Source organism: Ctenocephalides felis, unplaced genomic scaffold (genome assembly GCF_003426905.1).
Source record: "Ctenocephalides felis isolate EL2017-DRISC unplaced genomic scaffold, ASM342690v1 CF-g0.4_SCAFFOLD_01886, whole genome shotgun sequence".
Lineage (NCBI taxonomy): Eukaryota > Metazoa > Arthropoda > Insecta > Siphonaptera > Pulicidae > Ctenocephalides > Ctenocephalides felis.
The window spans coordinates 68,485,980-68,505,834 of NW_020538040.1; the positions used below are offsets into that span (position 1 = coordinate 68,485,980).

General features: G+C 29.3%; 1 protein-coding gene across 1 annotated transcript in view; it reads left to right on the forward strand.

The window, feature by feature from the left end:
- The window catches only part of LOC113375256, a 58,646-nt gene extending 46,905 nt beyond the window's left edge, over positions 1–11,741 (forward strand). Inside the window, exons 7-8 of the mRNA XM_026615199.1 lie at positions 10,255–10,368; positions 11,559–11,741. Coding sequence (XP_026470984.1) covers positions 10,255–10,368; positions 11,559–11,741 — 297 coding nt within the window. The remainder of the gene's footprint in view (positions 1–10,254; positions 10,369–11,558) is intronic.
- Positions 11,742–19,855: the final 8,114 nt, after the last annotated feature.

Consider the following 19,855-nt stretch of genomic DNA (forward strand, 5'->3'; position numbering starts at 1 on the left):
CAAAATTAATTTCAATACAGTTATAGTGATAGAAATATAAGATTAATTGAAGGTTAAGAGTAAATAAAAATAGCACGTTTCTCGTCAAATAGAGCATGTGATTACTTTCAATTAACATTATTAAGCATCTTAATAAAAGAAATAGAAATCAAAAAGGTTTACATGTTCATAGAATCAATAATTCTCATGTATCCCGATGAGAAAAACGAAAAATTCTTAACAATATTATAAAATAAAGGTGATTGGAAAGTAATTTGAATAGTTTGGTAACCCGACTAGCCAATGCTGTAAATAGTTATAAAGAGAGAAACTTCGCAAGAACGCCAAGAAATACGGAAAAAATTATTCCCTAATACTATCTGAATTTTCAGTCAATATCCATTTCCTGACAAATTTTCGAAACGTTAGCATATCATTCCGAGTCTTTTGTTTATTTCATTATAAATAAAATGAGGAGATATAATTTCTTTTAAATGGTAATTGTGTTAAGCGAAAATGTATCCAATTTTTCAATAATAAGAACAATTTAGAAAAGCGTCTGAAGAGTTGCGAAAACCTGAAGTTCATAAACTGGATGTCCGCAATCCAAAAATATAATATTCTTGTAAGTTTCAACCAGTTTTCCAAATCTTGGTGATCAATATTTCACATTAAACTAATGGTGCATGGCATCGTGCTTTCAGGCAAATTGCTAGAACTTACCGTACCGAAAACTAGATTATTAAAAAAAAACTTTGCAAAACTTTGAAAATATTAGATTTTTGAGAAATTTGCAAATTTTCGAAAAAAATTGACTTTTTTGAAAATTTTGAGTTTTTTAATATTTTGATTTTTTTTATATTTCAATTTTTTTTGAAAATCTCGAACATTTTTTTAAGCAATCGTGCTGCATAGCTGAGTTGAAGTCGAAATATCAAAGCGCTTAAGCGCCGCGTGGTGTAGACATTGGTACGGAACCCACACAATTTGTACTCATTATTATAATGTTTATAAAATATCTGATAATACAATGTACAAATGTTTAATTTTCATTTTTGACTCCCAAATGGCATTATTTTTTACTTTTTTATTGGATCTCGGGAGACGCTAAACCTGCCTTCACAAAAATTTTACGAGTTGTTCATTTCGTCAGTACAAGTAAAATGTTTTGTGAATTACTTAAATCAGATGCTCCGTTATCTCAAAAACTAAAATACCATTTTTGGCACTTTTAGTCCCGAAACGGCTAAACCTGCCGTTGCCAAAACCTAATCAGCACGACTCCTTATCAGTAGCAATCGAATGCTTTTTAAATTATTCAAATCGGTTGATTCGTGTTTGTAAATCGTCGACTCAAATTTGTATCCGCACACACACACACACTCGACACATACGTCCATTTTCAGAAACCTCTGAAACGTAAAGTAATATGAAAATGTTCATTTTCGATTTTTTTGCGATTACTATAACTTACCCTACGGGATGTTAATTATACATAATATTTTGAAGACCATCTGGAGCTCTGATACTTGGTCATATATTCTCTATATAAATCGCTATTTTCAGAAAAATTGCAAATTCGTCAATAAATTTTACAAATATACTAAACTGCAAAATTGTAATTAAAAAAAAATCAAATTGTTCATAAACAGGAAGTTCCAGATATTTGCATTAGACTATTGCATATGAGCCTGTTCGAGATTTGAACAATAATAGTATAGAATCTGAACTGCATATTTTCAATGGATCTCTATTTCACTTTGCATATAATTTGCATAAATATAATTCAACTTCTTATGTTTAAACAAATATTAAATAGATCAATGATATTTCTTATTGTTTAAACAAATATTGAATAGATCAACGATATTTCTCCATTCTATATGCATTTGCATTACTTTCCTTGTAAGCTTATACATTACTTCATGTAAAAAGCAAAAGAGTAACTGTCGTTTCATAATTCTTCAGAGTCTCACATTGTGAGTTGTTGGACCGTATTATGAAATACGCTCCGTTGACTATATGATGTGCAGTATGTTATTGTGACAATATGCCTGATGGCAAAATAATACATTTTAATCATTTTAAATTACTCAGTAAGTTACTTCATAATCTTCATATTGATAATAAATTACTACTTATGTAAATACTGGCGGTAAATATTGGAACACGGCTGTTATTTCAAAGGAAAAACTGTTATTTATAACGAATATATATGTTCAGCATGCTGCTCATTTTTCATACATTGTATTAAAATTTAATTATTATAATTTTGCACCTTAATAAATGATATTTTCTGTTTTTCTAATTCCTATGGGTAATATTTTCTTATAGAATTTGATTGTCAGAAATATTTAAACATATATTGTTTTACAAATATGTTATAATTTAATATATAATGTGTTGCACAGTTTTGGTCTCTTTAATTGGAGTTTCTTTCGAAATTGTCTCTATTAAATTATATACTAAGTATTAATGAACACATATATAAATTAAATAGTTATTCCAATTCTGTTGACATAATACCAGATCAAGGTTATATATAGTGTTATCTCTATAAAAATTGACCTATTAAGTTTATATTTTGCGTTGGTTGCATAATGTAGCTATTATTTCGTGAAATCCCTTTAAAATTAAAAATAAGAAATTGAACCTGCTTACCCCCTCGTTCGTTTCACTCCGCCTATCAGCTAAAGAATACCTGGCGACAAATTTTTGAAAAACATTTCTACAATGATGAATTGGATAAAGGTTTTACTGAACATGGAAAGATAAGAGTCCTTTATTTGATATGTGTTATTTGTTGTGATCTAATTGTTTTGGTTTTTACAATATAATTGCTCAAATTCAAATTGGACCTTTGGGCTCTGCCCTACCCTCAATATATATATATATATATATATATATATATCGGAAATCAAACACTTTTCCGATTATAAAATATTTATTCATTTATGCCGTGATAAATTTCATAAATTTATTTGAACCAAAACTTTACATAGTTCCAAAACAAATGATCCAACAAAAACCCATGTCAATTATTATTTTTGTCTCGCTTACTAAAATTGACGCGACCTGCCAATCTCCCACATATATATATATATATATATATATATATATGTATGTATATATATTTACTGTTCAGAATTATATTCGCTTAGACATTTAAATCGTCTTAATGAAAACATCGGCAGTATATCTTGAAGTATTACTAATAAATAGCTACAATTATGTTAATTGCAATTAACCTTGATATATAATAAAGACCTAAATCAGTCCAGCATGCAGTTTCAAACCCGGATAATTGGAGTTTTGATCCAAATGTACAGAATAGTATTTGATCATTATCAAACGTGTTACTTTAATTGAGAAACGGAAGGTACTCAATTTTAACATTTGCAATTGCATTTGAGTCCATTTTAAAAATATCAAAATTTGTATTATTCATGTGTGTAACTATGGCTTAATAAAGATTTTAAAATCCATGCACTATATAATATATTTCATTCGATATCTATAGAAATATAAGAAATGCGTTACAGTATATGAAATAAATAGAGAAAATATATTGCCATAATGCGAGTGACAAAACTTCTTTCCAAAATTTCGATTTCGATGTAAATATGTTCCATATGGCTTGTTTATACGAACCAGCTCGAATAAAAACAACAAAATGAACTTTTCATTAACTTCTGAAATCAAATTATAGAAAGAACAAAATACTTTTATATTTAATTGCTAAATTAAATTACAGGACATATTTTTATGTGTATTCTGCAAATATTTTATTTTCTTTGTGTGATTCAATCAAAATAAGTGCAGTCAGGGCCGGATTTGGAGATTTGGCGCCCTGGGGCACTGACAAAAATGCCGCCTCTTCCCTAAATTTTTACTTAAATCAGTTTATATATATCATTTTTCTAGAATTAAAATAACTATTTGATTGCAGAACATTTATTACGCATTACATAGTGTAAATAGTGGTGCTTGGCATCGTGCCTCAAGATAAATTGCTGAAACCGTACCAAAAATTAATATTTAAAAAAAAAATTAAAGCGATCGGCCTGCCTTAGCAGACAAAATAAAGAAGCGCGTAAGCGCCGCCTCGCAGAATAACAGATAAATAATTTTACAGAACCCATAGAAATGTAACCAAAATTTATATTATTAAAATATCTGATAATTTGATGTGCATATGGCTAATGATCATTTTTGACCGCCAAATGTTTCTTTTTCAATTTTTTTTGTTGGATCACCGAAACCGCTAGACCTGCCTCCCACAAATTTAATCAGTTCTCCATTTTGTCTCCATATATGTAAATTTCTTTTAATGATATTGGACGTTTCATTTCTCAAGAAATGAATTATTATTTTTGGCATTTTGGCCCGTATTTCCGAAACAGTTGGACCCGTCTTGGCCAATAACTAATCAGCACGTCTCGCTATCAATAGAAATCAAATTATTCAAATAAAATTTAATTTTAATGAGTTTAATAAATGAAACTTAATAATTTTCAAAAAATTTCGAAATATAAAAAAAAAGTTTTTTTAAAGTCAATGTTTATCATTTTCAAAAAATTTTAAAGCTTTTTATAAAATGTAAATTGTCGTAAGGCACAATGCCATGCGTCACTAATTTAATTTTTTTCTGCGCCATGAGCTTGGAAGTGCACAAATTTGTCATATTAAGATGGCTCGAGATCTGAAGAACATATTTTTCTTAAACTTTCAACTCACTTACGAATCTTTATATTAGCCAAATTGCTAAATTTTGCTAATAAATTTGTATAATTTTTTGTTAATTATATTTCTTGAAATTAAAAATGTTATTAAAAAAATGAGTTAATTATATGGTAAAGAATTTTCTTCTCACTATCTAAATTTTGCCGCCCCCAAAAATTTGCCGCCCTGGGCAGTGGCCCCGACTGCCCCTACTGTAAATCCAGCACTGAGTGCAGTGTATTATAAGATAAATCAAAATATTCAACAAACTGTATTTTTCCGGAAGTAGTAACATGGGTTTTCAACACTTCATTATTTTTTGAATTTTACGTTATTTGTTCATTGCAAAATATCTATATAAATAAATTGTGAGTAGTAAATTTGTGTACACTCGTCATAAACAGTAGACTCGACTTTGCGTTTATTTTTTGGTAAAAGATAAAAGTTTATTAATTTATATATAATTTTATCCTAAATAAAACAAAATGAGTTGTCTGCTATACTGGTAATTTATATATAATTTTATCTTAAATATAACAAAATTAGTTGTCTGCTATACTGGTAAATCTATATACATGAAACTAAAACTAAAAAATAAAAGGTAAGGTCAAAAAAAGATTCTGGCACTGTTGATATTGAAAAGCTACATCTCGCCAAAAACCAACAAAAAGTTGCAGCAGTAAAAACAGTTCATACAAAATAATCCGTAACTTCTTTATTTCACAATATCTCGATTAATCTATACCAGATTTTTTGAAAATGAAGAGAAGGAAGTGCGTTTCGAAGCAAGAGATCGGAAACATACTTGAATGAACATTTCAAGTTTCTACTAAACATTTCTAGTTTTTTTCAACAAAACTGTAGATAATTGCAAATGTTAAATTCAAAAACTGTAGATCTACCGTTTTATATTTTTATTATTAAATTATGGTAATGAATATAATATTTTTGAGAATGTAATTAAAAACTAGCAAAATCATGTTATTAGCATAGTTTTATTAAATATTAACATAATATACATTTTCATAACATAGATAAATAAGCATAATTGTATAAGAGTATCAAGAGTCAAAAGGATATATGATATAAAATAAATAAATATGCATTTTCATAACATTAAATGTATAAGAGTATCAAGAGTCATAAGGATATATTATTGATATAAAATTAGAAATTGTAAAATTTTAGAAAAATAATATTCTTGTAGGAGATTCATTTTTAACTCTCCGACATCTCATTTTCAATGTCAATGTGTTCTTGATGTTCCGCTTCATCTTTATTTTGAAACTCATACATCTTCAGATTAAACTTACTTAAATGATTGCTTGTCACACTGAATTCATAACAATTTTCAATTTCTGACTTTGTGTGTAAAGTGCCTTTAATAGTCGTTGTTGATAATTTATTTCTTAGCTTTGTTTTCACGATATTTATGCTTGAAAACAAGCGTTCCAATGTCGCGGTACTGTGCGGCAAACACAGAAGTTTTCTTGTTAAAATTGATAATAATGGAAACATCCCAGAGCCATCGCCTTTTTTTAATTTTGATACGTGTCTCCAAAATTGATCTGTACTGGGCGTTTTAGTCTCTTCATAATCAAAATTCGTATTTCTAAGAGTCCTCCATTCTTTATCTACCTCTGTTATATTATTTGGGCAAATATTTGGAAATAATATAACATTTCCGAAGTTGATGTGAAATTTTTTCACAAATCAGTATTCAAAATCACTTGTGGATTTAACATCTGCAAACATTTTAGTGCTTGCCGTTCTTTATCGTGAAAAGGAACTCTCTGCTTTATTTGGATTGCTGCCTCAATGTAAAACTCTTTACATTTTGTGTAAAAATTCAGCAGTCGATCATGGTCCAATCCTTCAGACTCCCTTTTCACCCGAATTATATTTGGAATCATTCCTCCAACATATATTTCTAATAAAGGTAAATGCATTCGCAAATCGTTTATATCCGCACTTAATACTTTTTGTTGTTTGGAATTTGTAATATTTTTTACCATATTCAACTCTTCTTTTGAACATTCCAAATATTTCGGTTGAATAAAGCATTCCAAAATTGTCGCATATGCTGTAAATATCTGATCATATAAAACGTACTATATTTTGGCTTTTCTGCCTGCATTTCTTTATTCAAATTCACGAATATTGGTGGAGCAAATCGCAGGAATTCCAAATATAATTCTGTTGTCGGTTTCATGGCTTTTGTCAATATACTTTGTGCAGAAAGAAGACGATCCCTAAAGACAGCAGATTGAAAACATAATTTTATCGCTGGAAGTTGTTCCAACAATCGCTTCACAACATCGTTTAATGATAATCATCTGGTTTAGGCAGGGTGTAATATTTTATGCGGTTTAATATTTGTAAATGCCTGAAAAGTTTTAAAATCAACAATACGTTTAGATGAATTTTGAATATGGTTGAAAACTTCACGGCAAAAATTTTCAAGACCCTTCGGTAATTTTTCACATGCGTGGGATGCACAAAGCGCAAATGAATTGCATATACACTTCATTGTGAAAAGATTTGGAATGTCATTCTTCAAATAAGTGACCAATGAGTTGTTCGCGCCAAACATGACATTAGCACCATCAGACGCAAATCTTAATAATTTTTTTATATGGAATTTCTTTCTCAAAATATCTCAAAATATTCAACAATTTTTGTATGCAAAGCTTTTGCTGAGCCTACTTCATAATTTGCATTGACTATCCTGGTTATTAAAGCTAAATGCCTGATGCCTGAATGCTCTCATCAACCAGCGATGCAAATTCATTTTCTCTTAATTTTTTTTTATCAAGTTTTTTTCAGAGGCTTTTCCTGTCACATTTACTATAACACATCTTGCTTTTGTTTGGCTCATAGACAAATGTTCTGCAATTTTTGAATCCGGACACACCGATTTTACTCAATTAGTCAGATGTGAGGCAACATTAAATCCAAGATTATGTTCTGCATGCCCTACGGAAAGTTAACAAACAGTATTATTATAATCATCCTGTAAAGTTTTATTATATTTTACCTAACAATAAGCGATTATAATACTAGTAATTCTCAATGGCGCCAGATTTTCCAAGGAGCGTATGCTCGGCCATCTGCATAATTTAGCAATGAAGATTTTCTTTAAAGAAATTTGTATAGGATATATTCAATTGATATCTCAAACAAACATTATTATATTTTATTATAGTCATCCTAAACACTATTCCAAAGTGTTTATCGATATATTGTTTATTTTATTAATTATATGTAAGTAATATTTATCATGTTATGTTATAATTATTGAAGGCAATTTCGAATCAATATAAGACTAGCTGATAGTTAAATAAATAAATATTGCTATGAATAATTATATATATGAAATGAATTATTAACATAAATCTTAATCTACAAAAGATAAGTTCATAAAAATATACTAGAATGAAAGAATTTTCATTTCGTTGGACAACCAGTTAACCAGTTGATTTTCAAATTTATTTTCAGTTTCGACAAAATGGTTCATGTTGTCTCGTTAACGAGAGAGAAATGGAAAAGAAAACGGTTCATTGCGCCACTAGTTGTACGTTGCATTGACAGCAAGCGTAACTATTGACTATCTATTACTTCGCACATCTAATAAAATAATAGATAAACATTATCTCTGGTTCAACAATATTAGTTTTATAGAAATTGACTTAGTAGAACAACTATTAAGTTCAACATAAAAAAAATAAAAAGTGCTCGTATCTTCAGCAAAAAAAACTGTAGATTTCGAGGCCAAAACTGCAAAACTGAGATCATTACCAAAACTGTAGACATGGCAACACTGCTCAACCCTATCCTATAGTCAATTATTACTGTTTTCTGCTGAGGTCTTATGTTAACACGTTGCCTTATGTCATCATGCGCAATGTTTATAACTTGTATTTCTTGTAATGTCACGATGCAATTCACATTTACCGCCTTCACGTGCTGACCACATCTAACGCCATTTCTGGTGCCAAGTGTAACCGTCTGCCAAGAAACTTATTTAACTGCTATCAGCGCTTTCTATCTAGAGTCGCTTTACCTTAATATCGGATGTAAATGTCTGCATTATATCTTATCAGGTTGATATAATTATGCTTTGTTTTGAATTTATTGTCACCTTTGTCACTGTAATATGGTTGCGTATAATCTTTATATCTAGTGCATGTTCTTTGAGTAATTTAGGTAATATTAGGTTTACGGACATTTTGTATATACCTCTGTAAAATTGACGTAGGGGCGGGGCGCAAATATTCAATTTAACTTTGACCAATTATATTGCGAAAGCCAAAACAATTCCATCACAACAAATCTCGCATATCAAACAAACAACTATCTGACTATGTTCAGTAAAACCCTGATAATTCACCAATGTAGAAATGTGAATTTTTACTGTTTTTCAAAAAATTGTCACCTGGTCCTTTTTGCCCCACAGGCGGGTTAAAATGAAACGTCCAAGGAACAAACAGTTCCATTGTCTTATTTTTAATTTTAAAAGAATTCAACAAAGTAATATAGCGTCAATATTTAACAAATGCAATATCTAAATTTTATGGGCACACTTGTTACAAAAATAGCACTCTATATAACCTTAATCTGGTATTTCTCCAGAAATATTCGTCAGCAAAGTTAAAATAACTATTTATTTAATTCATCTCATATAAAATTGCTTTTTTGTAACATAATTTACATGTTTATTCACTATTTTTTATGGTTCACCCAATTACCAGGGTGAAGTTTTAGTTGACCCTTTTTACGCAACCCAGATGTAAGCTTTTATAGTGGTTATATAAAAGAAACTGTTAAATTTAACTTCAAATTAATAATATATCTAATAAAACAATTAAATAACGCATCATAAAAAATTATATTAAGGTCTCGTGAACCTAACAACAGTGCTCACAACTTAACAACGAAAGAAAATACTTTTGTTATGGATTTTCAAACATTGCCGTTTTTCTTCCGATAGCTACGTCGTAAGAAGCTAGGTGATGGTTGGATATAAATCTTTTTCCCTCTACTTTCACATTACGATTTTCTTATAATAATGCTACATGGGTGAAATCTATGTTTTTTTTAATAAGATATATAAGGTCATATGGCTGCTCGTACGGTTAATTACAATTAACATGCGATTGGTCAATCATAAACTGATCCGAATTGGTGTTCGAATCTTTGTCTTCATTAGTTAGGTCACTTAAAATTAATTTTTTGATTGCAGTTTTTTTAATAATTTTTGGATAGTATATATTTAAGATACGGTATGAACAAGTAAGACAAAAAATGTACTGAAAAAGTTTGTATTTCAAACGAAAACTATTTTCGCGTTGGTCCTCTATATATTCGATGATGAAATTTTGAACCAATAAAAATTTGTACGACAGTTTTTTTCTCTTAAATGCCAATTTGAGATAACTTTCTCTATCTTGTTCAAATTCGTGCGCCCTTTTGGGTTACAGAAAAAATTGTAAATTGTATGTATGTAAATACAAGTTTCAAAATTTATAATTAAAAAAATAAATGTTATTTCAGATACGAGCGGCACAAATTAAGGAAGCTCAAAAGTTGCAGGCGGAGCAACTTCGTTTGCAAAACGAACAAAAGCTACTCGCACAGCAGCATCTGCTAAACCAGCAAATTGCACAGGTAAACAAATATTTTTTTTTAACATATTAAGCCTAGATATTTATATTCAAATTTATTTAATATAAATATAGACACGCGTATGCAGTTATATGTAAATGACATATAAATAGTGAAAATACACATGTCATTTTTATATATAATTGCCAGAAGATTTACTTAATGTCTATGTAGGATAGTTGTAAATATATTGTTGAATAAAAAAGTTATATGTAAATAACAAAATTGAAAGATGTAAGTGAGGACGTGAAAGAAGTAATGTGAATTTTCAATATTTCAGCGAAAATTCTTTGGAATAAATAAAAATTAACATACATCGAATTTAATGTTTATTACCAACAAAATTCTGTGAATAACGTAAAACATCATAGAAACATAATTGAGCACGTCAAAAAGAATAATTTGCAGCATACTGTAACCCACTAATAAAATTCCTGTACTATACACATATCAGGCTAACACGGTTTAACCGGTTAACTGTGATTGACGAGCATATTCGTCAAAGATTTAGCATACTTTTGTGCATTGACGAGTATATTCGTCATTTGTTAAAATCTTTCACCATTGACTATTTAGATTGCAATTTTTTTAAAACAAAAAAAAACAAAGTATTCTCAAATTACAAGAGATATTTAGAATATTTTGAGGCTATGCCAATATGAAAAAAAATAGTTTCATTTTACTTCAAAACAAAACGATACAGTTACTGGTTATTACACATTATATTGTCGACATCAAAAGAAAATAGCTAAATATAAATAAGGGTTCTAATTTTGTACTAGATAAAGCTAACAAAAATAATTATTTAAAAATTCAACAAGTCAATTAAAATCATTATATTTTAAATAAAAGTCTAAAGTTCTCTAAATTCAGACTCACGCAATTACTGTGTATCATATAAGATAGATGTTTTTTTTCGAATACTTAAGTATTGCTTATAAAATGTTTCGCAACTTAATATTTGCAGATAATTAGCATAGAACGTACTCATGTCCTAAACTAGTCAAAGAATTGTTATATTATGGCAAAATTAAAAAATAGTGTCAACAATCGATGCTGGAATATTCGTGGTAAACTTTTTTCAGAAGACAACATTCAGCTCACTTTTGTCTAGCAACGTTTATGTTATATGACATGGAAATGGAAAGCAAATAAATTAACTAATGCCATTCTATTCTCTGATTTTCTATCAGACTACGGACCTAACGCAATACGACGCCTTCTACTCGCCCATACTGACCAAGATCGACGCCGTCTTGGAGAAGCTGGGTCACAGGGACGCAGGCTGTAAGGAACGAATTTTGTGTGCCATGTACAAGAATCCAATGAAATATAGTCCGCACAGTAATCTAGTTTCAGCAGAACTCAGTCGGTAAGTTTATAGAATTTTTCGTTATTTTAACCTACATTTACAAAATGTATTGTAAGATTCTTTTGCTTACGTCTCAGATTTTAATTAGCGAAAGTGATATTTTTTATGTAAATTCCTATTATATTTAGCGATATAAAAAGGACAAAAAAAAAACATAGCTAGCTATAAGTGGAATTCTGTCTTAAGGCAATTAGGGCATCGTGCCTTAAGGCAAATTGCTGGAACTTCCCGTACCAAAAATTATTATTTTTTTTAAAAACGATTAACATTTTTGAAAAAAATTTACTTCGAAAAAATAAGATTTTTGAAAAACTATAAATTGGACAAAAAATTACATTTTTTTGAAAAAAAAATTTTTTTTTTTAAATTTTTTTAAAAAAAAAATTTAAATTTTTTTTTTTTTTTTTTGAAAAAATAAATGTTTTCTTTATTTTGACATATTTTGGAAGATCTGAACTTGTTTTTCAAAGCAATTGTACTGCTTTAACTGCATAGAGACAAAATATAAAGCGCGTAAGCGCGGCGTCGCTGTCTAACGGGTAAACATTGATACGGAACCCATAGGAAAATAAACAAAATTTATACTTATTGTTAAAATCTCTATAAAATATCTGAAAATTTGATGTTCATATGTCTAATGATCATTTTTGACCGCCAAATGGCATTTTTTTTTACTTTTTTCGTTAGATCTCCGAAACCGCTAGACAAATCTGCCTTTATGAAAATTTGACCAATTCTTCATCTTGTCAATACAAGTAAAATGTTTTTTGAATTATTGAAATCGGACGCTCCGTTCTCTTAAAAACTGAGTTACCGTTTTCGGCACTTTTTGCCCCGTATCTCCGGAACGGCTAGACCTGCCTTCGCCAAAAACTAATCAGCACGTCTCCTTATCAATACGAATCGAATGCTTTTTGAATTATTCGATTCGGTTGATCCGTGTTCCCGAAATCGTCGACGAAAATTTGTATCCGCACACACACACACACACACACACACACATACATCCATTTTTTCTAAGGTATGCCAAAATGTTCAGAAACCTCTAAAACGTAAAGATATATAAAAATTTTCATTTTCGATTTTTTGCGATTACTATAACTTACCCTACGGGAAGTTAAAAATTGAGGTCTGCTAGTAGTATACGATTTAGTATACTTTATAACTAGGCAAAATAGATAAATGCAGCGTGATGAACCAGAACATATTTGTTTTTCTAGAAATCGTAATTTGTTTGAAAAGTAAGGGTCCTAAAGCAGCCGAACTGCCAAAATTCATCACGCTCTTCCAGTCGGAAGACGATTAATTTTAAATTTGATGAAAATGGCACTTACAAAATCTATTGATTTAAAAGACAAAACCGTAAGAAGTACGTAGAAAGATTTACGTGCAAAAAAACTTGTATGATTTTAAGATTTAAGTGCTTATTTTAAAGTTGATTCCAAGTATAACAAAATATTATTTCATTAGAATGCATAAAATTTTATCCGCTGGATAATATTGAATAATAATCGATTAAATTTCAAACAAAATAAAAAATGGCTTTGATGATCTTTAATATCTATAGCTTAATCTTGCATTATTTGTTTTATTTTTTTTGTTATAAAAAACCTGTTTTTTGCATACTTTATATATTTTTACTTTTTTTTTTAAATATTTTTATTGTTTATTACATGTTTCTTTTAATTTTTCTTAACGAATATTTCTTCCAACGGCACGTCCGTGGGTTGAGTTGAAATGCACTCAATCATGGATGCACAAACTAAGAGTCCTTATATTTTTCTGCTGTATAGGGATACAATTCGACTTAAAAGCGATATAATCTTAGTACCTCTTTACTTCCAAATGACATGTTGCCGCTACAGCTATGCCCAACGAAAGGCCATTTTCACTTGAGATCATGTTTGAAATCTATGATTTCAAGTGAAAATTTGGTTTCAAGCTGCTTTGATACCGAACCGACAAGCATTAGAAAGACGTCCTCAAAATCAGTGTTTATACCTGCAATTTTGTTCATCATACAATTTTCAGTAAAATGCATATATTTAGAGATATTTGCATAAAAACGATGAAAAACCTGAAAAAAAATCAAATTTTCAGTTTGCCAACAAGTTGAAAAGTATTAGGTATTTTGAGAACTGTAAAACATTTTTCACTTAAAATTAGGCCTTCTATCTATGTCCTAGGTTGTTTTTATAAAAAATTACACCAGCTAGAAGGGGTGACAACTTTCCACAGGGTGGGTGCGGTTGAAAGTTGAGGGCAAGATGAACCTAAATCCAACCTAAAAACGCTCCAATGACTGCACTAATAGATTCTAATTTAGAGCCATCAGAACAAGATCAGCATTTCACAAAAATGTTAAGAGTCAATTATTAGTGCAATGATTTTTGCTTTCGAACACTTATAACGGTTTAGTTTATATATATTAACATATCTGCGATAGTATGGATATTTTACACTAAGCAATAGTGATCTCGAACGGCTTCAACTGAGTTTAAGTGGTTACATATACATATAATTATTTCAAAGAAGAACAACAAGCTTCCTAGCTTTGTATTCAAAATATAAAATATCAGCAATCTACGCAACTTTTGTTCTTTATTACTTGTTTTTTGCAAATTTATCGCATATATTAGAAATGCCTGCAATTAAGTAGATATCTGAGAAATATCATCTATAATTATTTGCAACGAAAGAAATTAATGCAACTTGTTCCACCATCACTACTTTGAAAATGCGATAGATTTGTGTCAGAAAGGATCTTAATGGCAATTTCTATGTAAACAAGTTTGAATAGAAATTTGCTAATTAAAACAAATAGATGTGCAAAGAATTGCCTTAGGTTACTGGCAGACAAACCAGTAAGCAGCATATATTATATTATATAGATATGCAGTGTTGCATTTCTAATAAAATTATTAGGAATTGCCACAAACAAAACAAAATTGACATCTTGAAAGACACTAAGCTATCTTGGTTAAAAAATAACAGGTGCTATATAGGGCAGTAAAAATGAAAGTGATTGAGAAAAGCCTATTAACAGTTTTTTTCATTTTAAATCTATATAGAGCAAGAGTATTTATGATTCAATAGAGTGCATAAATAATCAATTGGTATAACCTTTTCTCTTGAATTGCAACAAAGTTATGCTCATAAAAGTATTATAGCAAATATATTTGCCATAATACTTCCATAAACATAATTCGACTATAGTCGGAAGCAAATATGTTGAATAAATATCTAAATTGAAGATGAATGAAATATCCATTATTACTGGTGTTCTATATTTCTTTAACCGCTTGTAACAGAGTAATTTTATCAAGAGTTTTAGCTTTAGTACACAAATTTTATTAACCATAAGAAGCACTCGTAAAGCTATAAATTCACGTTAAAAGCTTTTCAAAACGGTGCAAAATATTTACTTTTTATGTTTCTTTAGCATGCGTACATATCGTAGAAAACACACAGTTTCCTGCATAATATAGGTAATCCTGAATCCCACATCCAATAATACTAATTTGTTTATATATTAGCGGTTTAGAAAACTGCGTGCCATTTAAATATTCAAACAAATGCTAGACGTTTAATAAGCATTGCCCATATCTTTAACCTACATTATCGACTATTATGGTAATTCTTATTTCAAAATACCGGCGACAAATATTTTAAACAGCGAATTGTATGGCTGTAAGTGACTATAATTAATAATGCGTATATAAACCGGAACATATTAGAAAAAGATGAACAAGTCTGGATGCTGGATGTCACTATCTAGGATCGTACCATATACATAAATTTAAAAAAGGTCAAAACCAAATTATGAGGATTGCAAAATATATGCTAATACGCAAAGAGTTTAGTTTGTGATGTTAAAAATCCATTAATGGAGTTTCTCATATCAGCAAAGTAGTGGTTCCAATAATTCAGGTTTACCAATGTAGTTGTAGTAATATGTAATTAATATTACATTACATTAATACTATTTGCAACAAAATCAAAGAAACGTTTTATATAGCGATTTACCTAAAATAGATATTTATTACCGATCAATACCTGTATATTCTTGTCTATTGATGGAAACTGATATTTGGATCTGATCAAAAATCTAGAACATATAAAGTATTAAAATTTCGTAAATTATTTGAAATATATAACTAGGTAAATTTAGTAATTAATTTGAAAATCAGAAAGTTTTGAAAATCAGAAATCTTCACGCTTCAGCACCTTCTAATCATTTTTGCATATTTTATAAAAATATAATTAATTTGAGTGCAGGTATAATATGAATGAAAAAACTTTGTACGAGAAAACTGACTCATTTTCGATTATCAAAAAACATTGATAATGCTTTTAAAGGCACGATAGCTGTTTCCGAACTACGGTGGAAACTTCAAATTAGAATTTTTGGCTAAACTAATACTGAAATTAACATTTACAACATGGTTCTAGAATTTAAAAGGTTTGGAATTGCCTAATAAAAATATTCAACTCATTTGGTAATAATGAGCATGAAATTTTGCTCATAAACTTAAAAAAATGAATGATGCAAGTATATATAGTTTGTACAATTATTAATAAACTGAAAATTCGTAGGTTACTATTAGGTGTTAATAAGATTGTTTAGACTTTACGGATGCCTTGCGGATTTTTATACAAAAAAAAAACAAATTAAAGAACTTGAAACTATCATAAAATAGAAAATATACTATTTCACATTACAAAAATATACGTTTACAGGCGCCTTTCCAACTTTCGCATTAATTACAGTATAAATACTAGATGTAAATAATTCATACACCTACATTCAAATTCAGATTCAATCACGTTTCGTAATTGATAAAACCAATGAAATACAAATATTTAACACAGCATATAATTAAGAAACATTCTAATAATCTAAACATTTAAAAAACAGAAAAGTATATGTAAAAAACGGATAGTAATTAGAAACATGACTCGAGTTACTTAGTTTTTGCAACAAAAAATATACTAACTGGTCATCAGCACGTCATTGACTGCGCTTGTTGATAGTAAATATATACTATTCATCAAAATATTAATTATTGCAGAAGCATACAAACACGCAAATAAGAATACTCATGCGAACTCGTTTTTATATGAAATTTATATAATACTTCCCATTGCTCTGACAACGAAATATTGTAAAGTAAAAATTACTACAGACCGATCAATCTAAATACTGACAATAAATGGCTGACTCAATTTGATAATTAAGTTGTAAACTGTCAAACATTGTGTTTAAAACCATGTTTATTTATTACTTTTATTACACGGTTTTTCAATTACTAATTACGTCAATTTTCACATAAAAATATAGATCATGATAGAAAAAATAGCCATTCTTGACATTGCTACAAGTTTTACGCCATTTAAACATTTATAAGCAATAGTTATCTAAATTTGTATATAAGGCAATGATTCTTTCAACAAATAAAATATAAATATTAATTTATTAATACTAAAAGAATCCTTTTAGCAGAAAGAAGTGGATCTTTCCTTGTTTTAAAAGTGGTTAGAGTAAAAGTTAAAAGCTAATCATCTTTTTTTAGGTTTAAATTTTCTTTTTCTGGGCCTCGCAGAATGAAACTATCCTGTAGTTCAAAATTCCATCAAACACGAGATAATTGTAATAAAATTTATTGAAATCACTATTATTGGTATTGTTGTGTATTGTGTATAAAATAATTGAAATAATTACGTATACCAGTATTTTTTTGTAATTAGAAATTATTACAAACAACAATAAATAAATCACTAAAACACTGACAAAACCACTCCGAAAATAATCTTTTAAAGAAAGGTACACGTTTGAACTGATTACTACGACAAGGCCGTAACAATGACACTCAACATCTGACAGGATTGTGATTATGGCTTTCTTACGTTATACAAGCTCGGAAACGTTACAATACTAAGGATTTTTAATTAATAAGGCCACTCATGGCACTAATGTCACTTTGTCCATATACCCATTTTGTCAGTACTTTCCTACACGGTATATTTTATAAATCGCGGCTCATTATTCCTAACATAAATAAATTTTAATAATTAAACCACTTGTTGTAAGCCTCTAATATTTAATATGTGCATTAAGATCAGTAACTCAAATATTTCACCAAAAACTAATTAAACCCATACGGAATTTTAGACTAAAACGTAGACGAATAATTATCCAGTATCTGATAATTATGAAAAAAAACTTTACGGACACATGACTAACATTTTTAAAATCACAATCAACTCTGCAGTAAATACGCATTCAGAGGTCTGAGCATCCCTATCTGATTACAACCATACATTCATTCATTTCAGTACAAAGATCCAGTTTAGAGCGAATCTTCAAAACCAAAAATTACTTCTGAATTTATGATAGGACACAATATATTTCCTAAACGACAAAAATAAATGATGACAAATATTGTTTTTGTCAAAATATCATAAAATCATAAATATATGAAAATAGGTATTATTATCATTCTTACATTACAATTTCCTCATATAGTGAAGTGCTCTGTCAGAGTATAGTGAGATGTCACATTACGCATCAACAGATCACGACCTAAATTGTATCGCAAAGCCAGTAGTCGTTTGTAGTACTTAATAACCAGTTGGATTTTATTTAGATCAACAAATAAAAAACCAAATTATCTTCTTACATATAATACCGTGATTTTACTTTTTATCAGATTAAAAATTTGATGCCCTACAATTACTCGTAAACCACAGAACACTTATAGCAAGAAAGAATACTCATTTGAATCAAATATTTTATTTTTGTAATATTCGAATTACTTTCACATACGAAAAAACGCTATTGTTAAAGTATAATGCTATTTGAACTCGAAGGAAAAAACCAATAGAAACAAAATTCCATTTGTAGTTTTTTTAAAAGATTTCGTAAGCATCTAGAAAGAGATCCCAGTACTGCATATTTTTGATAACGAACGTGAAATAAGCTAGATTTATTTACTTTTAATGATTTTTCGGATATTTTCCAAACAAATCACATCAGAATAAAAATATTTAGCTTGTGCTATAGGGTAATTTTATAAATAGCTTGTGCAATAGGGTAGGGGGAGCACAAAGATCCAATTTCACTTTGAGCAATTATATTGTGAAAGCAAAATCTATTATATCACAAGAAATAACACATATCAAACAAATAACTATCTGACTAAGTTCAGTAAAACTCCCAGCTAATTCATCGTTATAAAATGTGTTTTTTTCTACTGTTTCTCAAAAATTGTCATCACGTCCATTTTACACCATAGGCGGGGTGAAATGGTTAGGTAAGGGGCACCAGGTCCAATGTCATATTTTAAATGTTAAAAGAACTTCACGAAATAATACCGATAAATATTTCTGACGAAATACCAGATCAAGATTATATACAGTGTTAGCTCTGTAATCAATGGATCCATGAAATTGTATTTTGCATTAGTTTAACTAATGCTGGCTACATTATTTAACTAATGCAAAATACAAATTTCATGGATCCATTGATTACAGAACTAACACTGTATATAACCTCGATCTGGTATTTCGTCAGAAATATTCATCAGTAGAGTTGAAATAACTAATATATAAAATTAGCAAATCGAAACATATTCATATTTATAAAACACCCTGTTTATGCATTTAATTTTACCATATATTGTCGGTATATTAGTACGACAAATTTCAAAATTTTATGACAAATAGTACAGGAACAACAAATAAAATCACTCAATAAGCAAAAAGTGCGGCAAATTGAAAATGCCACTGGAGACGTTAATTCGCTGGTTCCTATTACAACGACTCCTTAAGCGAAGTATCTTTGTGCTATTTCATAAAACAATAACGCGATAATGTACGCGAGGTGTGTTAAAAATAACGGAAATATTGTCATAGTTTTAATGTATGAAAGTAAATTCCAATTCGTTTCGTAGAAAATCGTCCCATTCATTCTCCTCGAGTCCGCGTACCGCATAGATCCGATTCCGCGAGATCGACATGCGGACGTATGTGTATCAGTAGTCCAAGCCGGTACCTCGCACGCCGTCGCAATAACCGTTAACTTGCCGGTTGTGTTTGTATATATTAATACACGAGGTA